The sequence below is a fragment of the Artibeus jamaicensis genome, unplaced genomic scaffold (genome assembly GCF_021234435.1).
Source record: "Artibeus jamaicensis isolate MK-2021 breed Jamaican fruit bat unplaced genomic scaffold, CSHL_Jam_final contig_384, whole genome shotgun sequence".
NCBI classification, from domain to species: Eukaryota; Metazoa; Chordata; class Mammalia; order Chiroptera; family Phyllostomidae; genus Artibeus; species Artibeus jamaicensis.
Window position 1 is genome coordinate 14,625,602 of NW_026521810.1, and position 25,786 is coordinate 14,651,387.

At 48.1% G+C, this 25,786-nt stretch overlaps 2 protein-coding genes and 1 pseudogene across 3 annotated transcripts in view; 1 reads left to right on the plus strand and 2 right to left on the minus strand.

The window, feature by feature from the left end:
• The first annotated feature begins 70 nt into the window (after positions 1-70).
• Positions 71-20,132, plus strand: RETSAT (retinol saturase). 2 transcript variants are annotated; one of them, XM_037159691.2, is made up of 11 exons: positions 71-397; positions 8,168-8,350; positions 8,689-8,930; positions 9,434-9,635; positions 10,287-10,484; positions 13,917-14,036; positions 17,401-17,539; positions 17,879-17,922; positions 18,000-18,166; positions 18,362-18,521; positions 18,778-20,132. In XM_037159691.2, the coding sequence occupies exons 1-11, from the start codon at positions 229-231 to the stop codon at positions 18,915-18,917; spliced, it is 1,764 nt and encodes a 587-aa protein (XP_037015586.2). In that variant the 5' UTR covers positions 71-228; the 3' UTR covers positions 18,918-20,132. The 2 variants fall into 2 exon arrangements, with proteins under 2 accessions (XP_037015586.2, XP_037015584.2); XM_037159689.2 differs by having other exon boundaries at positions 73-397; positions 17,813-17,922.
• LOC119059856 (60S ribosomal protein L27a-like) lies at positions 957-1,435 on the minus strand (annotated as a pseudogene).
• TGOLN2 (trans-golgi network protein 2) overlaps positions 20,122-25,786 on the minus strand; it is a 9,636-nt gene continuing 3,971 nt past the window's right edge. The window contains exon 4 of the mRNA XM_037159693.2: positions 20,122-24,924. Within this exon, the coding sequence (XP_037015588.2) occupies positions 24,919-24,924 (6 nt within the window). The 3' untranslated portion in view covers positions 20,122-24,918. The remainder of the gene's footprint in view (positions 24,925-25,786) is intronic.

Below are 25,786 nucleotides of genomic sequence, written 5' to 3' on the forward strand. Positions count from 1 at the left end.
GGGCCGCAGCCCTTCAGACCCGCAAAGACACCTAGTTGTTGCCAAGGAAGTACGGAGACCTGGAAGGGTCAATCCGCTCTTTAGTCCGGACAGCAGGCCAAAAATTCCTGGATTGCACAGTGGGCAAAGCTGCCCTGCCTCCCTGCAGGGCGGGACTAACTAATAGGGTGGAACCACCGCCACAAAGCTGGGCGCCATCAGCCTGATCCCAGCACTCGGACAGGCGCCATGTGGCTTATACTGGTGCTCCTGGCCGTGCTGCTGCTGGCCGTCCTCCGCAAAGTTTACCTGGGGCTGTTTTCGAGCAGCTCCCCGAATCCTTTCTCGGAGGATGTCAAACGACCACCCGCGCCCCTGGTGACCGACAAGGAGTCCCGGACGAAGGTCCTTAAACAAGGTCGGCGAAAGAAACCTCGGGTTCTGAAGCTCCGCTGCTTTGCGGTTTCCTTCTGGCAGGGCGAGCGGCCGCCGGGTCCGGGCCTCAGTTTCTCAGAATGTAAAGTGCTGGGAGGGCTTGAGGCACGCGGAGACGCCCCGATTCAGTTCCGCCTTTGCTTGGACAGGCTGCAGAAGTGTGGACCCATGGGCATGGGCACTGTCCTCTGTTTGCCAGGGTCTTGGCAAAGCCAAGCAAAGTCAAGCCCAGACCTTGTCATTTGTTTATTTATTTTCCATTTGTGAGAATTTTTTTAGACTTTCTTTATTTTTAGGATTTTATTTATTTATTTTTAGACAGGGAGGGTAGAAGAGAGGGGAGAAAGGGAGGGAGAGAAATATTAATTTGTTTTTGCTTCTCGTGCGCCCCCAACTGGGGATCTGTCTCACAACCCAGGCATTCTCCCTGACAGGGAATCAAAGCTGAGAACCGAATCTCAGGCCACCGCTCAGCCTATTGAGCCACATCAGCTAGTGCCATTTGTGAGACTTTAATGAACCAGTGCCATTTGTGAGACTTTAATGAACCCGCCTCTGCATGGCTTCAGGCTACTAGCACACAGGCCCTATAAGTCCTCTTAATCTTATCTTCAGCTCTTATGCTGAAGAATTTGCCTGTCACCATGACAGGCTACTTTGGGAGCTTTCCCTCCCCAGAGCTCTGTAGTGGCCCGATTGTACCACATCAATGATGGGAGCGGCTCCAGGCTTATTTATGGCAGAGTTGAGGCGAGTCTGCTCACTGACCAAGGTCCACAGTCTATCAAGCTTGACAGTGGGGCAGGAGCTCTGGTTCCTCTTTAAGTGGTCATGCCTCATACTAACTTTCCGGAAGTGACCTGGATGATATCTGTCAAAGTTGATCTTGTGATGATGCAAGCCACCAGCATTACCTGGGCCTCCCAGGTGCTTTCTGTACTTGCCAGTGCGGCAGATGCCAGTAGTCATGGCTGCTCATGTGACCCTGAAGTTTCTGGGTCTTCCTCAGTCTGGATGGCATGTTGGTAGCTGAGATGCAAGAAGGCCCAGGCCCTGTTATTTAATGTGACAGTGGCTATTACCCAGCTCAAGGGGTTCGCTGCTATTCAAGAATGAGACCTGGTTGTGTCAAAAGTAGTTTTATTTGCTTTCAACAAGTGAAGGACACAGGGGACTCCTATCCAAAGCCCTACCTCGCTTCTTCTCTTGGTTGTAGAGACTCACACTGGCAGACTCACCTGCTACTACAGTTACAGGTCCCAGTTCCTCTCAGCCCTCCAGCTTCGGAACTTCTAGAGAACATGGGCTGAAAAGGCCTCTGCAGGCTTATCCCCCATGTCCCAGGCATGTTGAATTGTGAAAGGCAGAGGACAGGCCCAGTACGCCTTGTTTAATGGTTTGGTTCACATGCTGCAATTCAGACCCACTCTGCTAAAAGAGGTTCTGGGTGGTGTGGCCTCCCTGCACCTGTCTCCCTTCCAGCGCACACCTGAGCAGTGCAGAGTTCTGTTCCTAAACACCCATAACTGCATCTGGCTGTGACAAAACACTGGGTTGCTCCACCTGCTGCTTTCACAGCAGGGCAGGTATCCAGGTCAGCCCATCCCGCTGCCAGTCAGCAGACTCCAAAAGCTGTAGGGGCCTGTGCCCTGGCTGAGTGGGGCCACTCCCCAAGGAGGAGACACAGCTTAGAAGCACGTAGTGTTGTGAATGCAGAGAGGGAGCTCTCTCTCACCTCCACCTGCCTTATCCCCAGCCACCCCACAGCTTTGGAGGAAGAAGGGGGAGCTAAAAGGCTGTTGCTCAGAAAAGAAGCTGAGGTCTCGAGAGTCTACTTGACTGGGCTCTGACAGGAGGGAATGCATGAATGCACCTGCCCAGAGTCAGTGATCTCATCCTTGCAGATGAATGGACAGGGAACTAGTAGATTGCTTTTCAAGACCACTGTAAAATGTTACTAAAAAAAAATGGCCCTGGCTGGCGTGGCTCAGTGGATTGAGTGCAGGCCTGTGAGCCAAGGGATTGCCAGTTGGACTCCTGGTCAGGGCACATGCTTGGGTTGCCGGCCAGGTCCCCAGTAGGGAGCACATGAGGGGCAACCACACTTGATGTTTCTCTCCCTCTCTTCTTCTCTTCCCTTCTGTCTAAAAATGAATAAATAAAGTCTTTAAATTAAAAAAATGCCCTGCCTGGTGTGGCTTGGTTGGGTGCCAACCTGCAAACTGAAAGGTCACAGGTTTGATTCCCTTTTGGGGCATACGCCTAGGTTGCAGGTTCAGTCCCCAGTCAGGACACATACAAGACGAAACCTGTTGATGTTTCTCTCCCTGTCTTTCTCCCTCCCTTTCCCTCTCTCTAGAATCAATAAAAGAAAAAAAATTTAAATCTTACTAAAAAAGCAGTTCAATTCCCTGTGTCATTTCCTTGTGGCTAGGAAGCCCACCTCTGCTTCATTTTGCAAGTCCAGTGAAGCTGACTCAAATAACATTTTAAAAAACGTAGTTTTTCAGTACTCATAAGGTACTTGGCCTGTGTTACTGCACCTTTGGTAAAATTTCTGAAATGACACCTGCTTATAGAACATCTCTTTGTAGCAATGAGACTCTTTGAAGAGATGTGGCATGTGATTTTTTTTCCTCATCCTCAGAGGAAGAACAGCAATGGGAGTCTTATTCAGACAGCTCATAGATAAAACCAGCAATTCTTTCCATGTGACCCCAAGCATATGTCTTTGCACCGTTAGCCGTAGCCTAGTGGAGTCCCACAGCCAAACCCTTGCTGCTCAGTCTCACTTGTCCCGGATCAGCTCCACTGGGCACCGCGAGCCTCCTCCGTGAAGGCAGTGTGGCCTGTCTGACGGGAACAGTTTGCTATTCAGGAAACTGGGGTGCTATTCCCATTTCCCGTCATGAGCACCACCCTAGCTGCAGGTGCTTCAGAAAGTGCACCCCCTGGATGAAAGGAAGCAGGGTTGGGGTTGCAGAGGAAGAGCACATGTGGTTCGTAAATGTTGAAACCCTAGGAGGCAAAGGCACAAAGAATACCAGACAACCAGACCGGAGATCATTATCCAAGGATGTCTAACATCACCTGGCAGGCACTCCTCAGCCCCCAAGTGTTAGATGGAGGTTGAGCCCAGAATGCTGCCTTCTAGAGACAGTTCCTGCCCGACCTATCAGAAACCAAGTGCACACCAGAACTGAAACTACCTTTCAAATAACCCTATTCCCAAAACGGGTATAGAAACACTGATGAAAGTGACCACGGGGACTGACCTACCCGCCTCCGTTTTGAAGTACTCAAGGAAACAGGGTCAGGTGCCACTCCTCTTCACTGTGGAGGCAGGCCAGGCAGCAGTCCTGGGAGTCTCCTGCAGAACAGATCCTCTGTCCAGTGGAGACGCAGGCGAGTAAGCCCAGGACAAATTGCTGCTGCTGGCTGCTGCACAGGGAGTCCTTTTAGGAGGGTTTCACCTGGAATTGCCAAATTGGTTACTGAACAAGGAGTTTGCCACTTGGGGTGCTCTGTTCAGGAATGAGATGTGGTTGTCACAAGGTATGTCTCCTTAAAACTACCTTGTGACAACCATGCCTCATTCTTTTTTTTCCCCCAAAAGATTTTTATTTGTTTATTTTTAGAGAAAGGGGAAGGGAGGGAGGGAGAAAGAGGAGAAAAACATCAATGTGTGGTTGCCTCTTGCACGCCCCTTACTGGGAACCTGGCCTGTAACCCGACACATGCCCTGACCAGTGCCTGTGAATCAAACCAGGGACTTTTTGTTTTGCAGGCTGCAGCTCAATCCACTCAATGCACCATGCTGGTGCATGGAGCCACACCAGCAGGGCACCATGTTTCATTCTTGAATAGAGCACCCCAAGCGGTGAACCCCTTGATTTTGGTAACAAGAAGTAATAGACAAGAAGAAACCTTTCCCTCACTTAGCTCTAGGACCTTAACTCTTTCATTAACCTTTCCACATGCAGCCAGGGGCGTCGGGGAGCTACAGAGAAATCTCTTTCAGCCTGTATAGGAAATTTCATTTTGCCCACCAAGTGATTCAACTGATTATGCCTGGACCCAGCTCATACAGTTGAACCCTGGTTTTGGAACTTTGGGAGAGGCCGGAGAGGGAGCCTCGGGCTCAGAAACCACTCTCCCATCAGAGCACCTTTGCTGTCAACCTTAAAACATATATTTTTAAAATATATTTTATTGATTATGTCATTACAGTTGTCCTATTTCTCCCCCTTCATTCCCCTCCACCCTGCACACCCCCTCCCCCATTACTCCCCCCTTTAGTTCATGTTCATGTGTCACAAGTTCTTTAGAAGAGAACTTCTATATTTCTCATACTATTCTTGCTCTGCCCCCTATTTTCTACCTACCGTCTATGCTACTTATTTTCTGTACCGTCTCCCCCCTTCTCCTCCTCCCACTCCCCTGTTGCTAACCCTCCATGTGATCTTCATTTCTATGGTTCTGCTCCTGATCTAGCTGTCCTCTTAGATTGCTTTTGTTTTAGGTGTGGTTGTTAATAACTGTGAGTTTGCTGTCCTTTCACTGTTCATCTTTTTTATCTTCTTTTTCTTAGATAAGTCCCTTTAACATTTCATATAATAAGGGCTTGGTGATGATGAACTCCTTGAACTTGACCTTATCTGAGAAGCACTTTATCTGCCCTTCCATTCTAAATGAAAGCTTTGCTGGATAGAGCAATCTTGGATGTAGGTCTTTGGATTTCATGACTTGGAATACTTCTTTCCAGCCCCTTCTTGCCTGTAAGGTGTCTTTTGAGAAATCTGCTGACAGTCTGATGGGGACTCCTTTGTAGGTGACTGTCCCCTTAGCTCTTGCTGCTTCTAGGATTCTCTCCTTCATTTTAATCTTGGCTAATGTAATGATGATGTGCCTTGGTGTGTTCCTTCTTGGGTCCACCTTCTTTGGGACTCTGAGCTTCCTGGATTTCCTGGAAGTCTATTTCCTTTGCCAGATTGGGGAAGTTCTTCTTTATTATTTGTTCAAATAAGTTTTCCACTGGTGGCTGTTCCTCTTCCCCCTCTGGTACCCCTATGATTCTGGTTTTGGAACATTTAAAGATGTCCTGGAGGTTCCTAAGCCTCTCCTCATTTTTTTTTATTCTTGTTTCTTCATATTTTTCTGTTTGGTCCTTTTTTTCTTTCTTCTGGTCCACTCCCTTGATTTGAGTCCCAGTTTCCTTTCCATCACGATTGGTTTACTGTGCATTTCCCTTCATTTCAATTAGTTTAGCCTTCCTTTGTTCCTCTAATTTGTGACCAAAATCAACCAGTTCTATGAGCATCCTGATCACCAGTGTTTTGAACTGTGCATCTGACAGGCTGGCTATTTGTTGGTCGCTTAGAATTATTGGCTCTGGGGCTTTGAGCTGTTCTTCTGCTTGAGCCATAATGTTTTGGTCTGTTCGTGCCTATTATGTATGAGGGGTGAGGCCTTAGGGTGTTCACCAGGGCAGGTCAATTCAGGTCACTGGGTTGTGACGCTGTATGTGGGGGCGGGGTCAGAGAGGGGCAATGGCAGTTTGTTTTACTCTTGGATTTCGGTCCCCTCTGCTGCTTCCCACAAGCAAACCTGGCCCCCCTGGTGCTGGATCCGGGGTGTGTGGGCCTGTGCACCCTCCAGGACTCTGTGGGTCTCTCCAACAAACTCTCTGTAAGCCTGGGAGCTTCTCCTGGCACCTCAACCCTGAAAGTTTTTCCAATTGGTGCTTTTTGGCTTAAATTTCTGTCACTGGGGCCCTGGCCTGCGAGATCTATCTCACTGCTCGCTCCTTCACTTGGTTTATCTGCGCGTGAATGTGTGACCACGGTCAGCCAGCCGCCTTTGGCTCTCACTGGATCTGCCCGTTGCTACCCCACACCTGGGATCTGCCAACTGCCGCCTGCGCTCCTGGGTCTGTCAGGCCAATTTTCCCTGTCCGACCTGCTCCACCGCTGACTGAGCCCCTCTTACCGGTCTGGATGAATGGTTCGTTGTTGTCGGACTTCCATACAGTTCAATTTTCTGTGTTTTGGCTGTGTTTTTGTTAATAAAACTTTGTTGTCTTTAAACTTGGTTGTGCGAGGAGGCATAGTGTTTCCACCTACACCTCTATCTTGGCTGGAAGTCCCTTAAAACATATTTTGGGGTTCCTCCTAAGGTTGAAAGAAAGAGTTCTGGTGTTTTGTTTTGTTTCTTTTAATTAGATCCCCTGTTTGATCTCGAAGGTCCCTCTCACTTGCCAATTTTAGGATTTTGTGTGACACATTTTGCCTCACAGTTGGAGACAACACTGTTCTCAGTGGAAGGACTATTAGTCTGAACTTCTGAGGTCAGAGTTTCAGCTTGGACTCTATCACTAATTTACTGCATCACCAGTAACAAGTCATTCTACTTACCCAGGCTGGTCTGAAAATGAAATGACTAGTTTAACTCTTTCAGACCAAATTGTGATCTATTAATGGGACTTGAAATCAAGTTAGTGGGTTGCAACTAGCATTTTCAAATGCAGTGAAATAGAAAATATCAGAGTGCACCACATATAGTTCTGCTAAGTATTGTATTATGAACCTTTTGTTTCAGGTATATATATTCTATGCTTCCATATGCTTTGGGTTTTGAAATGAAATATATTTCTAACTATAGATCTTTCTAAAAAACATCTGAAAAGTTAAAAGTTTACCACATTCTCTTGCAGCTTGAAAACTTCCAAGTCTCATTCTTGGAAAGTGATCTTTAAAGAACAGAGCTGGTGTTGGAAGTACCCATATGGCACCTCTGCCGCCCAGGGTGTTTTGTTCAGGTGCTGCCCCCTCAGCCCTGCCTCCAGACTTCCCCAGTGCCAGGGAGTGGTGCCGTGATTTCTCAGAGTAGCAGCCTCCAGGCAGCTCTGTCCTGCCCACGCCTCTGCATCTGGATCTTTTTTTTTTACTTTTTTTTTTTTTAGATTTTATTTATTTATCTTTAGAGGGGAAGGGAAGGAGAGAGGGAGAGAAACATCAATGTATGTTGCCTTTCATGCGTCCCCTGCTGGGAACTGGCCTGCAGGGAACCAGCCTGCAACCCTGGTATGTGCCCTGACTGGAAATCGAACCGAGATTGTCTGGTTCACAGGCCCATGCTCAATCCACTGAGCTACACCAGCCAGGGCTATGCATCTGGATCTTATGAGACTGACGTGCTACCTACTGTGCTAACGAGGCACCTTGCATCTGGATCTTAAAGGACCATCATCATATGACCAGGCTGCCCCACTGGTGCTTTCGAACGCTGCATTTTTGAAAGATAACCGTATTGTGAATGGACAGTTCTATGAGCCAGCAGCTTGCTCCGCAACACATTGTTCCTGTCCCCCAAGTCCTTGTTTTCTTCCTTCCCTCGTTCTTTTTGTTGGCACTTAGGGTTCTCAGCCTGTATTGCTGTCTGCTTTCTGTTTTTGTTCCTATAATAGTTTACTGATTCCTGCTGTCTTTAAAAGTAGGAAAAGTCCCCACATACATAGCAACTTTGGTAAATCAGTTCAGATCAAACCAAATCACTTTGTTTAGTCTGCTTGGCTGGTCCCGAGCATTTCCCAGTTAAAGCGGTTGTGATGTTTTCATAAGGAGCTCTGTGCTGAACTGCTGTAGACTCTTTTAGCATTGTACAAGCTAGAGAAGTCTTCTTTAGTTTCCATATCTTTGCTCTTTGCCTGCCCTTGCCTGAGAAGCCCGCCCTCCATCTGTTCCCTCTGCTGCAGCTTTCTCAGTCAGCCGAGTGCCGGAGAAGCTGGATGTGGTGGTCATTGGCAGTGGCTTTGGGGGCCTGGCTGCAGCTGCAATTCTGGCCAAAGCTGGCAAGCGAGTTCTGGTTCTGGAACAACATACCAAGGCAGGAGGCTGTTGTCACACCTTTGGAAAGAATGGCCTTGAATTCGACACAGGTAAGGTTTGTGTGGAAAAGGGTTGGGAGCATAGCTCTATCCTTAGGAGGCTGGGAGCAGCCGTTGTGGGATGATGCAGGGCATTTCTGTTATTGTGGAGGCCCTGTTTTCTCTCTGGGCACCTCTCTCCTTGTCTGGGAGCCATGCCCACTGGGAGCCGAAATGGACAGGGAACCAGTGGTTTATGCTCTAACTCCTCCCCACTGCAAGGGTGAACGGCCTCCCCTGGGCGTGGATTTAGCCAGGCACCACTGCCTCTCTCACCCTGCTTCTCTGTCCACCTTTGCAGGGCTCAGTCCCCTCATCCTAAGATACCTTGTTTGTCTGTCTCCTCCCAGGAATCCATTACATTGGGAGGATGGAGGAAGGCAGCTTTGGCCGTTTTACCTTGGACCAGATCACTGAGGGGCAGCTGGACTGGGCTGCCTTGTCCTCTCCCTTTGACATCATGGTACTAGAAGGGCCCAGTGGCCGAAAGGAGTTCCCCATGTACAGTGGGGAGAAAGCCTACATTCAGGGTCTCAAGGAGAAGTTTCCCCAGGAAGAAGCTGCCATTGACAAGTATATAAAGCTGGTTAAGGTAACATGGACATGCGCAGGATCCCCTTGTTTATTCCTGACAAAGCTGACCTTCTTCATTAGTGGGGTGACTGGTCAGGGAGGCAGGGGGGAGGAACAGTCCTGCCTGTCCTGCACTCAGTCCCCACCTGAGCCAGCCTCTGCACCCCTGGAGCCTGGGCTTGGCAGCTGCCGCTTTACTCCGGCCTCTGCAGAGTGCCACGCTCTCTTTCCTGCCCAGGAGGGCTTTTGTATGATTCGATTATTACCCTTTTTCACTTCATCCAAGACCAGATTGGTATTGTTCATATGGAGTTTGGGCAGAAAACTGAAAAGCAAAAGGCTCATCCAAGTGTAGAATGAGAAGAATTCAGAGAGTACATTCTTAAAAATCCAAATTAAGCCCAAGTTCAGCAGCAGGGAGTGTTGCCGGGCCCTTTGCTGGTGCAGGTGATTGGAATGGTGGTTCTGTCCCAGCAGTTCTAGAAATGAGACCTGTGCTTCCCTCCTCATTTTCTTCCTCAGCTGGTAGCCAGAGGAGCCATTCATGTTGTCTTGATGAAGATCCTCCCATTGCCCGTGGCTCAGTTCCTCAGCAAGTGTGGGCTGCTCACTCGTTTCTCTCCATTCCTTCGCACGTCCACCCAGAGCCTGGCTGAGGTCCTGCGGCAGCTGCCCGCCTCTCAGGAGCTCCAGGCAGTGCTCAGCTACATCTTCCCCACGTATGGTAGGTGCTGGTATTGGGCCTTGGGCAGCTCCTGGAGGAGGAGGTGTGCCCTCCCGCCTCTTAGTCTTGCATCCTGAACGTGCATGGCTAACTGAAATGTGGTTTAAACCCCATGGGTGAGGAGTCTGCCCCCCTACCTGCTGCACTCCCTGGTAAAAATTCCTGCATCCACTACACACTGGGTGATTTTCCTTTTCAACCAGCACTGGCCTTCTTGGTCTCGGCCACATGGCAGTTTGCAGGGAGGAGAGTCTCACTGGCCCCAAGATCTATAAGGTACCCCATATCTGCATGGAAACCATTCCTCTGGCTGCCCTGATCCATGGGGATCATTTGAAAACTGGGACTCAGGCTGTGTGTTTTCTTTTTTCTTTAAGATTTTATTTATTCACCTTTAGAGAAAGAGGAAGGGAGGGAGAAAGAGAGGAAGAGAAACCCCAGTGTGTGGCCACCTCTTTTGTGCCCCCCACTGGGGACATGCCTACAAACCAGGCACAAGCCCCGACCAGGAACCGAACCGATGACCCTCCGGTTCACAGGCCTGCACTCAATCCACTGAGCCATACCAGTCAGGGCGTGTTTTCTGACAGGAATCACACCCCTTTCTGAGTGGTGCTGCTCCCCACATTTACCCCCTCTTTCCTTCCTTAGGCGTGACCCCCAGCCACACCACCTTTTCCATGCATGCTCTGCTGGTTGACCACTACATTAAAGGGGCCTTTTACCCTCGAGGGGGTCCTAGTGAAATTGCCTTTCACACCATCCCTGTGATTCAGCAGGCCGGTGGCGCTGTCCTGACGAGGGCCTCTGTGCAGAGTGTGTTGCTGGACTCAACTGGGAAAGCCTGTGGTGAGAGTTCTGCATCGGGCTCCCTGGGCCCTGGGCTGGGGTAGGAGAGACCTGGGCTGCAGGGAAAAGGAAGCACTGAGGGCAGGAGGTGTAGCAGAACCGACTTCCTCACAGGGGTTAAAGGCTGGAATCTGCCCTAGAGCAGGGCTCCAGGAAAGCAATTACTTTGGAGGGACAGAGGATACAGGAAGGATAAAAGATTGCATGGTTTTCAGAGAACAGTACTTAATTATATATTCAGTAGGTAAGAATAGTTATCCAGTAACCTGTGATCTCATTGAGTGTAGGGGCTGTGTCTTTTTAGTCTTTGTCTATAGATTTTAGCACATAATAGACATGCTCAATAAATGTTTGTTGCATGATTAATGGAACGAATACACACCCTGGGTACTCCCTAGACTGTATGGAGGCCAGCAGAATGCCCTGCCCTCAACCTGTGAATGGCAGAGTGGGGCCTAGAATCTTGTTGTGCTGGCTCAGGTCTTCGCTGTATCTGCACAGAGGGTCAAAATCCCACTATGGGAGAACTTTATGAAGGACTCTGGGAAATGGAGCAGGCCATCCATGACGTGTGGGTGCTTAAGAAGCATCAGGGAAGGGGACAGAGAGAGTCCTGAAGAGAATAGGGCTGGTGTGACGGTGAATTCAGCAGAGGAACTTTTTAAGGAGGAGGTGGTGAGTGGGTGGCCCGGTGCACCAAAAAAATCAAGGGAGGAAAGGCCGTCAGCGATCTCTGAGAACACATTTGTAGGAGAGAGTAGGAGAGAGAAGACAGCCACGTCTTCCTTGCCAGTGGTAAGAAGAGGTGGCTGTCAGCAGTGTGAGATTTTCTCTATCTTACGAGCAAGTTCTCCTTCCAGCCAAAGGGATCCATGGAGCAAGATGGATCTATCAGTTCAATTAAATTCAGCTTAGAATATATTTATTTGGGGAGACTTCCGCCAAGATGGAGGTTTAGCTGGATGTGCCTGCCTCCTCACACAACCAAGTTTAGGGACAACTAAATATTAGCATCACAAAACACAACCAGAACACGGAAAACTGAACTTTTCGGAAGTCCGCTAACAACAAATTCTTCAGCCCGACCGGTAAGGGGCGAAACCGGCGTCGGGTGAGGACTTACAAAGGAGGGCTCGGTCGGACCGGGCGCGGAATCCGGGCGCGCGAATCCAGTCGCGCGGGTTCCAAACCCAGGATTGGACCTGGTGAGCCGCCGAGCAGCCCACCGGGGGAGCGACACAGTGGGGAGGCGGTGGCAACGAGTTGACTGTGGTTGCCTGGTTGCGGGCGAGTGAGGGAGTGAGCAGTTGGACCGGCCCGGCAGCGGCGGCGCGCCATTTCCCGCTCTGACCACGCCCCCACATATAGCGTCACAACCCAGCGACCTGGGACTCCAAGGCGCCGCTTGTCCCACTTAAAGGGCCAGAACAGACCAAAAATGTCGCAGGCAGAACTCAAAGCCCCAGAGATAAATCTAAATGACGAAGAAATAGCAAAACTCTCAGACGCACAGTTTAAAACACTGGTCATCACCTTCCTCACAGATTTGGTGGATTACAGCCACAAATTAGAGAAACATATGGAGGCTAAATTAAGGGAAATGAATGGAATTCCACAGGAATCCCATAGAGATGAAAAGGAAACTGGGACTCAAATCAATGCAGTGGACCAGAAGAAAGCAAATAATGGACAAACAGAAAAGAGTCAAGGAGCAAGAATTCAAAGAAATGAGGAGAGTCTTAGGAACCTCCAGGACATCTTTAAACGCTCCAATATCCGAATTATAGGGGTACCAGAAGGGGGAAAGACACAACCACCAGTGGAAAAACTATTTGAACAAATAATAAAAGAAAATTTCCCCAATCTGGCAAAGGAAATAGACTTCAAGAAATCCAAGAAGCCCAGAGAGTACCAAAAAAGTTGGACTCAAGAAGAAACACACCAAGGCATATTATAATTACATTAGCCAAAATTAAAATGAAGGAAAGAATCCTGGAAGCAGCAAGAGCTAAGGGGACAATCACCTACAAAGGAGTTCCCATCAGGCTGTCAGCAGATTTCTCAAAAGAGACCTTACAGGCAAGAAGGGGCTGGAAAGAAATATTCCAAGTCATGAAATCTAAAGACCTACAACCAAGATTGCTCTACCCAGCAAAACTTTCATTTAGAACGGAAGGACAGATAAGGTGCTTCTCAGATAAGACCAAATTCAAGGAGTTCATCATCACCAAGCCCTTATTATATGAAATGTTAAAGGGACTTATCTAAGAAAAAGAAGATAAAGAAACATGAACAGTGAAAGGACAACAAACTCACAGTTATTAACAACCACACCTAAAACGAAAGCAAACTAAAAGGACAGCTAGAGCAGGAGTGGAAACATAGAAATGAAGATCTCAAGGAGGGTTAGCAACAGGGGAATGGGAGGAGGAGATGGGGGGAGAAGGTACAGAAAACAGGTAGCATAGACAGTAGATAGAAAATAGATGGGGGGGCGAGAATAGTTTGGGAAATATAGAACCTAAAGGACTTGAGACACATGGACATAAACTAAAGGGGGGTAATGGTGGGGTTGGGGGGCAGGGTGGAGGGGAATGAAGGGGGGAATAGAACAACTGTAACAGCATAATCAATTCAAAAAAATAAATAAATTTAATTAAAAAAAAAGAATATATTTATTTGTTTTTCATGCGCTAGGTGATGAAAGATGAAAATAAAAAGACAAGTCCTAGTCTCTAACTCAAGAAGTTTCCAATCTCATAGGGAGATCGCTGATACAGTTTAAGTGCCGCACAGAAGCACGTGCTAAAACTGAAGGTGAATAGAGGTGCTAGGATGGGGGGACAGGGAAGGCCTCAGAGTGAAGGCAAAGGTGCTCCAGCCAGGTCATAAAAGGTCAGAAGAAGCAAGCCAGAGGTTGGGAGAGGTTATTCCAGGCAAAGGGAACAGAATGTGTGAAGGCACAGAGGTATGAAAGAGCTGAATATTTTAAGCATCTGAAAATATTAGGTTGAATCATTAGAAACTGCTGTTTTTATAAGTAAAAAATGTTGACTATCAGCAGGTTGTACCTATTAGTTTAGTGCATGGCTAGAAGTGAGGTGGACACACAGCAGGGCCTACATCGTGGAAGGCTGATACAAGGAGTCAGTGTGAAGGGTGTTGGGTTTAGCTAAAGAAAAGAGAGCCCACGCAGGGTGGGGAAGAAAGCTAGGGAAGGTGAGCACAGAGTTGATGGGGGCTGCTGAGAGTGCTCGAGGATGTTTTACTCATTTCACAGTCTTGCCTGGGGCATGCCCATCTGGCCCTGGGTGGGCTAGACACTCAGGTCTGAGAACATGAAGCATAGTCTAGGAGAGACCTGTTCGGGACATGAGCCTTCCTCTCTCTCCTGGAGTGCACAGAACCTCAGTCAAGTTCTTGTGCCTGCAGGTGTCAGTGTAAAGAAGGGTCAAGAGCTGGTGAACATCTATTGCCCCATCGTGATCTCTGATGCAGGACTGTTCAATACCTACAAGTACTTATTGCCAGAGAACGTCCACTGCCTGCCAGGTAAGACTAGGCTGTGTGGCTCTCTCCCAGGTTCCCAGTGTTGCCTGCCTGATGCTTTCCCCAGGGTGGTGGCTGCCCTTTGACCACCTGCCCTTCAGCAGAAAAGGTGAACACACTGGTCTCTGACTTGCTGCCAGGAAGGCCTCTGTGTCGGGGTTGGGAAACAACTTCTTTGTATCACGTAACCCCAAAGAGCCTGTGGTCCTTACTTATCTTTGCGTTTTTGGCATATTTGCTCCCTTCTCCTCGTAATCTCAACCACTCTTCCCTCCCCTCTCTTAAGTTTCCATTCTGAGTTGCCCATTTCCAGTTTTCCTAGGTCTTAGGTCATCTCTCTAATGGTTAATGGTGGTGGGCAGAGTCCGAAAGGAACATTTCTTGGGTTTTCACTAAGTTGGTCTATGAATTCTGCTTCCTTCCCTAATTCCTCACTTATTTTGAGTGGGAAAGACTGGTCTGACATTATCAGTAGGGGAAGCTAAGGCTGCTGTGGAGGAAGAAGGCTTGCTATAATTGTCGTGTGCCTTATTGGAGAAACAAGGTGTATTTTTCTGCCTCTTTCAGGGCCAGCTCCTCATTGGAGCTGCAGCTGCAGGCATACCCTTTTGGCTTCTGTTCCTTGAAGGCTGGGCCCAAAATCTGGGTGCCAGGTAGAAATAAACCTCAGTGCAGTCATCTCTTCTGAGAAGTCATGTCTAAAAAGAAGAGTCTGGCTTTGCGGAGGAGTGGGAGCAGGTGGACATCGTAATGACTGGCCCTGGGTAGACCCTTGTGTTTGACCCTCATAGTCACCTGGCGAGGAACCATCATCATCCTGATGTTTAAAGCTGGGAAAACTGAGGCCTTGCAGGGGAAAGAACTTCTCAAGGCCACCTAACCGCAGGTGGCAAAGCTGAGATGAGAATGCTCTTGGCCCCCTCTCGTCTGAGAATCATGGGGCTTCCAGAGATAAAGCCTCACTGAAAGGGGCAGGGGAGCAGGTCAGCGTGTGAGGAACAAAGTGGCTCAGCCAAAGAAAGTTAGGTGAGAGGTAACTGTTTTGAAATGGACTTTAGGATATTGTGTAACTACAAGCTACTGGAGTGAGCTGTGGGAAGGAGGCTGCTGGCCTGGAGGGGGACAGTAATCCAGGGGGGTCAGAGAGGGGTGTAGCTAAAGGCCTCTGGCTGGGGCTGCAGGTGGAGAGGCGGGAGCAGCTTGATGGGGTCCAGATGGGAAAGGCACAGAGGATCAGCCCAGAGAGCAGTGGAAGGGGCCCCCCACCCCTGAATGGGGGGTGGTAGTGGCTACTCTTTGAGGAGCTGGAGGGTGGGCAGCAGGGTGGGTTCAGCAGAAAAGCGAGGCCCTGGATTTCCTAGTTGGGGAGAGGGTGGGTGGCAGTTGTGCTTGGCTCCAAGGTATATGTTCTACTGAACCAGCCTTCTCGTTTCTTTGCCTTACTTAGCTGGGCCTCAGCCAGCATCAGCTACCAGCAAAGGTCTCCTCCCTCAGACTGGGTGAGCTGAGTGGGGTGAGGCTGAGACTGCCCGGTGCAGGGCAACGGGGTAGGGCTGGGCGGACTGACCGCCAGATTTTGCCTTTGGTACTTCCTGCCTCCCTCTCTCCCAGGATCTCTGATCCCTGACACTGTCCTCTAACAGGTCCTGGGGTCCTACCCAGGTCTGTCTTCTCTCCAGGCAGCCATGTTATCCTTCCAGCCTGCCTTTTCTCACTGTATAGTAGTTCTCGTGCTTAGGTAGCTCGGCCCTGAAAACAGGCTAATGGCACCAGCCTCCACCTGGATGAAGGACCAATTGCCTCCTTGGTTGGGGAGCTGGATGCTGCCCCAGATAAATCCCAGTTTGAGAACATTTCAGGCAGTGGCAGACACGATGCTTAATTCAGAGATCCCAGTGGTGGGACTCCTTTGTTTCTAGCTGTTGGGGGTAGACATTTCCATAGTTCTGTTCCCATGTCAGAGATAGGAACCAGGTATCTGCTGGCCTGTGGGACGGGTGGAGCCAGGCGGGGTTGTGGGTGGAGGTGGGACAGTCAGGCAGAGGGAACCTTTGTGAATGAGAGTGCCTTTCTTAAACCTTACTGCTGAGCCTTGAGGTGGTGACTGGGGCTGGTTCGGAGAGGACATTTGAGTGGGGAAGCCTGGTCTCATCACAGTAGTAAGGGAAGTGAAGGCTGGTGTGGAGAAGAAAGGGCTGGTGGAACTGTGCCTTCTTTGGGACCCTAGGTTATATTTTTCTGCCAGGTACGGGGTTCCTGGACCTCTTTCTTCTAGCTGGGGAAAGGGCAAAGGGGCTAGGTGGGGGCAGTTGCTGTTCGAAGGGGCTTCAGAAGGCCTAGAGGGTTTCACTTGTGGGCCGCTGGTTCTCCCACCTAAACCCACCGGAGAGGGGGTGCCGGCAGTGTGATTACCCCTGGACGCGGGGACCCAGGCAACAAGGTGCTTCTGCAGCCCCAGGGTGGTCCACTGCTCCTAACCGCAGCTGTGGAAGCCCACGTTCCCCTTCCCTTCGCACGGCAGGGCGTCTGTCTTGTGCCAGTTGTCTTACTATAATTATGATAATGGTCCCTTTTGCTCTTAAAAGTGGCCTGTTTTCGATAGATTCTATGGTTACACTACCCAGAACATTCAGTTCTTTGCAGCCTTTGTGAGGCTGTCCAGCTCATTTCAGGAAAGCCTCCTTTTTAGCAGACAGGCAGCATGTCTGACTCATTACAGCACCCCCAGGGCCCCCAGAGGGTTCAGCACATTTCAGGTTCTCCACAAATAGTTGTAAAATGAATTCAGCGGAGCAGCCGGTGTTATCCCTCAAGCAGGTGTTGGGGCTGGGGCAACAAGGCGTTGTTCGCATTGGTTCCTTTGCATTGCTTACCATTTCAAAGCCTTGTACTGACTATACCGCACATTATGAATTGTATATATTCATTTATTAGGTGGCTTGAAGTTCATACTGGAATTTAGGCTTAAAACAAACTACTGTTCATATGTGTGGTTTTTATAGCATGGAGCCCAGTCATCATTCCTAATTTCAGACATTAGGGGAAGGTTGGTGGCAGTTAGCCTGAGACAGCTCTAGCTTAGGGAGGCTGCATGCCACCGGCTTCTAAGATGCTAGAGAAGTGGGTGGAGGTGGAAGAGTCAGTCTGGAGTTGTATCCTTGACAGGGAGGAGACAAGAGAGCAGGCCCTGCCAATTAATTGTTACTTCAACAGTTACAGTTGAAATGACACGATAAAAACAGCCCAAGCACTAGGCTGGCAACTGAGGCTAGGCTGCAGGTACAGTGAGCGGCCTCAGCAGGCTGTCTGTGGCAGGTGGCCACCTCGGGCCACAGTGCACACAGTCCTCACCAGCTGTCTTTGGCAGGTGTGAAGCAGCAGCTGGAGATGATACGGCCAGGCTTGGGCATGTTGTCTGTCTTCATCTGCCTACGAGGCACCAAGAAGGACTTGGGGCTGCAGTCCACCAACTACTATGTTTATTTTGACACAGACATGGACAAAGCGTAAGGCGTGTGTGTGTGTGGGGGGAACGAGAGTGTCAGCATGAGCCCACCCCTGCTTCCTCCCTGACACTGGGGAATCAGCAGCAAGAAATGGAATGGGAGGAAGTGGGCAAGAATTTACCCCAGGAAAGGCTTTTTCCACACCCAGGCCGTGCCTCAGCTTCATCCCTGGGGGCTAAGTGGCATCTCTGGCAATGAACTGTCCTTGGGGTGGTGCTGGTGGCAGTGAGGACCAAGGCCATGGGCTGGCAGCTACACCCCTCTCACCCTCAGAATGGAGCGCTACCTCTCTATGCCCAGGGAAAAGGCGGCAGCACACATACCTCTTCTCTTCATTAGCAGCTCATCAGCTAAGGACCCGACTTGGGAGGACCGATTTCCAGGTGGGGCTTGGGGTCCCAGGAGAGGGGGTGGGGTGGGAAGGGGCCAGGCAGCAGTAACCCTGGCTTTGCACCCCAAGACCGGTCCACGATGATCGTGCTGGTGCCCACCTCCTACGAGTGGTTTGAGGAGTGGCAGGAGGAGCCAAAGGGAAAGCGGAGCAGTGGCTATGAGACTCTGAAAGCCACCTTTGTTGAAGCCTCCCTGTCAGTTGTCATGAAGCTGTTCCCACAGCTGGAGGGAAAGGTAGGTAGGCCATACGGTTGTGGTAACTCTTGGTGCCATTTCCCCCTTTTCTTCAGGGCAGGTAAGTGAAACCCTGAGCTAACTGAGCTCTGGGGAAGGCCGGGAACCTGTGCAGGCTGTCAGCTCATTCAAGAAGAGGAGAGGAAGAGATGAGGATCTGGCAAGGTTCCTGTGGCCGCCTTTTTTGCCTCTTAGGTGGACAGTGTGACTGGAGCATCGCCGCTGACCAATCAGTTCTATCTGGCTGCTTTCCGGGGTGCCACTTATGGGGCTGACCACGACCTGAGCCGCCTGCATCCTCATGCAGTAGCCTCCATCAGGGCCCAAAGCCCCATCCCCAACCTCTACCTGACAGGTACAGTGACAGCCTCATCTTGCCAAGAGCTGAGACCCAAGGCCTCCCTATCACCCACAGTCCTCCGTTTGGATCTTTGGGCCCTTCTGCCCCCACAGCCTCCTACACCTGCCTGGGGCTGCCTCTGCAGGACATGGATCCTGGGCCTGATCTGAAGCTATCTCAGGGTGGCCCAGCACTGAGGGATGAACACGAGAGCCCTTGCCCTCTCCCCTACTTGGGGGGCTGCTCATGCGTCTCTGCTCTTGTCTCCTAGGCCAGGATATCTTCACCTGTGGGTTGATGGGGGCCCTGCAAGGGGCCCTTCTGTGCAGCAGTGCCATCCTGAAGCGGAACTTGTACTTAGACCTCAAGAAGCTTCATTCAAGGATCCAGGCACAAAAGAAGAAGAATTAGTCTGGTCAGGGATGAGTCAGAGGAATTTGGCCAGTGCTGTGGCACAGCCCCTGACTTAGCTATAATGTCTTTCAGCAATAGTTTCTGCTCAGATAAAGCCCTCTCATTTGTTTTTGATTTCTGAATGGAGATCCGACACAGGTCTAGCACTGTATGGTTGCCTCTCATGCGTCCCCTGCTGGAAACTGGCCCACAACCCTGGCATGTGCCCTGACTGGGAATCGAACCTCAATCCCTTGGTTTGCAGGCCCGTGCTCAATCCACTGAGCTACACCAGTCAGGGCACGTCTTCAAATGAAGCTGTTCTACCTGGGGCAGGGATGATCTTTCATACCTTTTATAACATGCTAGCCCTAATAAAAGGCCCGGGGGGGAGGGGGCAGCTACCGATTTGGATAGCCTTAATACCTCATTAAGCAGTGTTCTGCATCCCACACCCATCCCTCCTAACTCAGCAATCAAACTGAATATTCTTTCAGTCAGGTGGCTAGGACCCTTGAAAGTGCTAGGCCAGCTGTCTCGAGGCTTCTCATCCACAGTGTAGATTGCCGCAGTCTACACCGGTAAAGAAAAAGGTGCCTAGTGAACTTTTGGTCAATATTTCATAGGTTCAGAGGACTCCAGATCCTATTTTTGGCAGGTTCCAGGAGCTCTTTCAGAGGGTGAAGACCTGTGATAGGTTCAATGTGGTAGTGGGGGTTGGAGGTAATAAAAAGACCTATTACTTCACAAGGTATGTGTGACAAGATAATATCCAATTCATATGCAGCTGAGGCCCTACATTTCTTGTCCTTATATTGAGGATGTCCCTGGGTTCTCAATGTGCCAGCCCCAAGACACACCCTCATGGAGCCTCAAGACTTATCTTCCAAAGACAGAGAGCAAAGGGTGGTGTTAGCAGGGCACAGGACTGGAATGGTGGCTTCACAAGGTTGAAGCAGGCTGTAAGAGCATTCCAGGCCAGCAGTACAGCAAAGGACAATTGCCAAGAAGTAACTGAATGAATAATGACTAAGGGCCCAGTTAGCTACCTCCTAGACCTAGAGAGGGCTGCCTGGTGGGGAGGAGAAGTGGGGTTGGAAATCAGTCACCGTCACAGCAGGGAATGCTACAGAATGTGTACAAAGTCCAGAATGGCGTTTCCAGTTTATTAGACACTGGATGGGAAGGTGAATGGAGACTAAAGGTTAAAAATAAAATGATCTGTGGCTTTAATATTTGAAGTTTATTTCAGTTTCTGTGCAATAATACAAAATTACATCACGTAGCATTCATAGAAGCTCAGTAAAACATTAGGTACTGAAAAATACTTATCATTAGACCAAACAAGCTTAAAAAAATTACAGTTAAGTTACAAAAGCTGAAAATATAAAACACTGCAAAACAGTGCCAATCTACTAATTAGGTAAACAAAAAAGGGAAACAATAACAATCATTTAACATGGTAGATTTCTGACTTAAAGGAATATTATATAATATATACATATACATACATATGTATATACATATATATACATATATATATATATATATATATATATATATATATATATATATATATATAAAATCAGTGCTAAGAGGCTGGCTTTGTTGGCAGCTTGAAACTATACAGCTCAGAGTCAACCCTTTCACAGAGGAGTTTCTAACTTGAGATTCAGTCTTTGCTCTGGATATACAGTTCAATTAAACCTGAAAATCTCTTCCCAAGATCCTTAAGCAAGGCCATGCTAAACAAGAGTTTTTAGAAAACAGCTAGCAGAACTACCAGGTCTGGTATATGGCACACCTCCCTGTCCAAACGACTCAGCATGTGCAAAGATTCAGCATGTGCAAAGCGCACTACCTTCCATCACACATGCAGCATTATGTACCAACTTGCCCTTTACAAACAAGAGGCAGGCTTCCTTTTATTTTTTATTTTTTCTGATTTAATTGACATGAATTGGAGAACAAAATGAGAATCACCATCAGGGTAATTTTAGAGGTTTAGAGGTCTACTGCCAAATATTTCATTAAAAGCTATGATGGGAAAAGAAATGTGAAAATGTATAAAAAACTAATTGGTCTTTCCAAGTTAGCCTTTCGGTATGACAGGTACTCTGCTTCCGCAGAGTCCAGGAATGGACTGTACATAATTCTGCTCAGTAATCCAGCAGGGGCACAAGTTCCTCCATTACCACCATGACCAAAGCATAGATTAGATTCCTCCTGACAGAAACCACCCTTCAAATCAAAAGCTTGGGGCAGGAAGGGAAGCCTAAAGCTATCTAGAGAGGGGTGCCTGTCTCAGACTCCTGTACGTCCTTGCTTGACCCCCCGCTGGCTTAAGATACCTCAGCCAGCTCACCCTCATCCACACACAATCTCTAGAAAAACATGCTTCAAATCTTCAAAAAACAAAAACTATCAAGTTTTCCTTTGGTGTGAGAGATTTCCTTCAGTGCAATTTCTAAGTGAAGCTTAAATTCCATTGTACTCACCACAAGAAATATTATTTCTCAGAGGCTCAAAAAGTGGAATATGTGGATTCCACAGCAATACCAACCCTCTAGGTTCTTAAAACAACCTTTCTTTCTGCTCTCCTCTATGAGCAAAATCCATCAGTCGGGGACAGCAACCAATAACCAGAAAGAGCTGTGTGAGCCCTCCGTTAAGTCACGTCCAGAGGTCTCGATCAAAGAACACATCTCCTTTGCTAGGAGAAGAAAGTGAACTGAAGTACCTGAGAGAGGTCACCATGCTAGGCGGTGTGCAGACGGTGCCCGGGGCACTCCCTCGGGTAGCTTGGTTTTCTTGGGGAGACTGGAGACATCTAATACTGACCACCCTGTTTTGCTCAAGTTTCAAAATTTGTGACACATTATTAAGAGCTATTAAAGGAAAATAAAAAGAGTCAATCCCAAGGCTGGGGATGTTAGGAAGGTACATGGGAAAACCTGAGCTGGGCCATGAGGAAACAAATTCTGGGGAGATAAGAAAAAAAAAAGAGAGGGCAACCTAACCAAAGAATAACTGGGAAACCAGGGATGCAAGAACAAAAAGCAAGGAGGCCTAGACAGGCACCCAACACGAGGGGACTTTGGCCTGGCTAGGATGCAGAGAAAAACCAGCAGACAAGTGCCCGTATGCAGATCCTGAATCCGACAGAGCCTATAACCTCGATTCTCTAAGCCATGAGGGATGAAATCAGAAGCTTCAGATCCTGGCAAGTATTAAAATCAATCTGGTCTCTTTATGTTGGTAAGAAAAGATGGATGGGAGAACCAATTAAGGTGGTTCCTGAAAAAAATCCAGGAAAGAGGCAAAGTGGGTATGGGACAAGGAAGCAGGGAAAATGGAAAGACTATAGCTGGAGTATTTTTTTAAAGATTTTATTTATTTATCTTTAGAGGGAAAGGGAAGGAGGGAGAGAAATGTCAATGTACGGTTGCCTTTCATGTGTCCCCTGCTGGGAATTGGCCTGCAGGGAACTGGCCTGCAACCCAGGAATGTGCCCTGACCAGGAATCGAACTGCGATTGTCTGGTTTGCAGGCCCGTGCTCAATCCACTGAGCTACACCAGCCAGGTGGAGTGTTTTTTTTTTTTTTAAATGGATAAGCCCTGGCTGGTGTGGCTTAGTGGATTGAGCACTGGCCTGTAAACTGGGGGTTCGCTGGTTCGATCCCCAGTCAGGGCACATGCCTGGGTTGTGCGCCAGGTCCCCGGTAGAGGGTGCTCTAGAAGCAACCACACATTGATGTTTCTCTCCTTTGCTTTCTCCCTCCCTTCCCCTCTCTAAAAATAAATAAATAAAATATATTTTTAAAAAATGGATAAGATTTTTGTGATGTGATAAAAATGGTAAAAGTTTGTAGTTTGGAGTTGAGAGGATAAAAGAAATCAGGCAGTTGAGAGAGGCAGTTTAATGGGTAGAAGGAATTCAGTTTCAGTGACAACAGGACAACCGTGTTAAAATATTCAACACACAACAGGACTGTTTCCTCTGAGAACTAGGCCAAAGACAAAGACTTTGTAGTCACTCAGAGGATGGAGAATGAATGAATTTCTGAGGAGACAAAGGAATAGAGAGAACTGCCTTTGAGGCCCTTTCTCCCATCAGCATACGGTGAGGCCAAGGAGTTCATGACATCAGGGCAGTATGTCAGAGAAGCCACAAAAGGGTAATTTCTATTTGGATGGTCAGTAGTGTCCAATTCTATCAAGATCAAGACTAAGTTTTGACAATATGTCACTGGATCTGAACCTACAGAAAAACAGTAGAAAGGCAGGGACCAAAGTGAGTTTGTAAAAATTATGAAGAGAATAAATGGCAAAATAATGGAAGCAATACTTCCTGGAGAAGTTGAATAGGAGACTGAAGAACAAGATGGATGGTTGCAGGGGTGGGCAGAGGGTACCTGTGCATGCATGAAGGCTGGAGGGAAAGTGCTAGAGAGACAGAAAGAGAAAACATTGGAGAGGAGGAGGAAAGGCAGGGACCGGGGAGACAGAAAAGGAAATAAAATAACCAAGGTCCTAGGGAATGCTAGGGGAGCCTGCTAGAAGACTCATTCCTCTGAATGGAAGAAAGGTTTCCAATACAAGACTGGTGCAGAAGTAGAGTACTCATTCATTCTTGATCTCCACCTGCACTGCATGAAAATCTCAACTCAAAGCCAGGAACTGTTTTAAGCAAGGTGGAAGCTAAGAGGACAAACCCGATGGTCCCTTCTGTAGACTGACTTCTTCAGGAGCACAGAATTCCCCTCACTTCCCACACTCCATATTTCCTGAGATCAGCTATCTTCAGTTTCTCCTCTGCAGTAACAACTTGTTGTCAGATCTCTGTAATGGGGCAGCATGACTAGAATAGATTTACGTAAGACTTCAAACAGCTTGATCCAAGACACTACCCTCAGTGACCCTAGGGGAACTCTAAATTTCTTAAATTTTAATAACTCTTCCCATGGGAGAGAAGAATTTTTCTAACTACCCTTGGCATTCTATATCAGTTGGGAAGACCATTAATTAGATTAAGGTAAAAGAAAGAGTACAGTTAGTTTCTAAATATGTCTATTTCCTCTTTTAGGCAAGACAGGCAAAATAGAGTTTGTGGGGAACTTATTTCATAAAAGACCTTTGAAAACAATGCAGACCAAAACCCTTCTACATGTTCTCTCATAGAAAGCATGGACTTACCCTATTCTAAAAAGTTCCTGCTATGAGTGTAAGGAAGAAGAGTGTTTCAATAATCAAGTATATTTTTAAAAATCTGCGATGAGAACAGTGGCTTTACAGCTTTAGCTTTACTCCCAGGATCCCTCAGTTCAGTTTAATGATCAGTACAACCAAATGGAAGTTGATTCACTTTGTCTTAAGTCATATGAAAATATTATAAACACATGAAGAACTTAAACTAGACAGGTTGAACTTTCAGGTAGCAGGCAGTAAAGCAGTTTTTTAAAGCTGTTCTGGTTTGCTGCTGAAGCCTTTGAAAAAAATTGTGTTCAATGTAGCCTTCTTCCTGACAGCATTCACATTGTATATCTCTTTCAGGGCACATCCCTCCTTAAAGTAAGAGGCCCTGGTAGAAAAGTACCTCAACCTCCTGAGTTTTCTCCTAGGCCTGCAAACATAAATAGTGGCAAGTGCAATGCTATTTTCAAGGGGTAACTTGACTGTAGAGCCAAGGCCCCAGGGAGGGAGGTCAGCAGTAGTAGCCTGCCTAGGGCTGGGATCTCCCTTTGGTCAAAGCTGGGTTCCCACATGCTCATTCCTATGCACACTCAGAGGGGTCAAGGGAGGAAGATGCCAGCGCAGATAATGGGAGCACAGGAGGACAAGGTCACCAAAGTGCAGGTGCAAAAACCAAAGCAATGCCCCCCCAAACCCCTGCCTCTGCCAGTCCTGACTGCCACCAAACTCTAGGGCGTGTCCCTTAGTTCACAGTACTTCGCTCTTCAATTCTCTTGATTTAGAAACAAATCAGCAGGGAGGACGAGGTTCTCAAAAACAAAAAAATCACATCTGAAACGAAAATAACACAATGCACTGGTAACATTCATCTTCTTCCATTGGAATATACCTTACTGCCGTGATTTTTGGGGGGAAAAAGATCTTAAAGGAGTTGAAGCTCAAAAAAAACCCCCAGAATTAAGACAAACTGATCCTCCAACCATAAAACAGCCATTGATAAAATAAAAACACCTACAATTACTTTACAAGTTGGTTTGATAAAAATATACACTAAATATACATTAATAAAATATACACTAGAAAACACACACTTGGTGGAGGGAATTTGAGACTCTTGGCTTCTGCTTTGTACCATTCTATATTGTTTTGAATTGTTTACATGTGCCTTTTTTAAAATCAGAAAAAAACTATAAATAAAGGGGGGTGATAGATAATCCTTAAAGGCAACTATCTGGAAAGGTACTTGGCCAGGGTTATACGGTGAAGGTGACCTACTGGGCCAGTCAGCAAAGATGTTCTAAGCCGAGTAGCTTACTCTATAGCTGGTACAAACTGTACGTGTGAACTGTGTTCCCTGTAGGAAGTCTGGGAACAACTTGCAGTTGGGCCACCAACAACTCTTTACCAATGCCCTTGCTGTTGCTACAGAGAAGGGGAAAGGAAAGGGGCCTGCCCACAGCAAGGCACTGGGAGTACACTGCATGCTTCAACAACTGCCTTTTAGGAGAACCTTATTTGGCTCCCACCGCTGTAGGGTGGAAGGAGGTCTTTGCTTTCTGACAGGGCCATGGGTTGGCTGCACTCAGGAAATCTAGTCAACAGTGCTTAGCAGGGCTGATCTGGGAAGCTGGAGGCCTGTGTTTCTGGGCTCCTTTATTTTCAGGGAGTGTAGTCTAGTGCTTTGCGCCCTAAT

What these genes read in the sequence shown, in the direction of transcription:
- RETSAT (XM_037159689.2), top strand. Translation starts at nt 229, where the DNA reads ATGTGGCTTATACTGGTGCTCCTGGCCGTGCTGCTGCTGGCCGTCCTC. An exon ending in GACACAGACATGGACAAAGC is followed by an intron (nt 17,540 to 17,812) that starts GTAAGGCGTGTG and finishes TCTCACCCTCAG; the next exon opens with AATGGAGCGCTACCTCTCTA. An exon ending in TCCCACAGCTGGAGGGAAAG is followed by an intron (nt 18,167 to 18,361) that starts GTAGGTAGGCCA and finishes TTTGCCTCTTAG; the next exon opens with GTGGACAGTGTGACTGGAGC.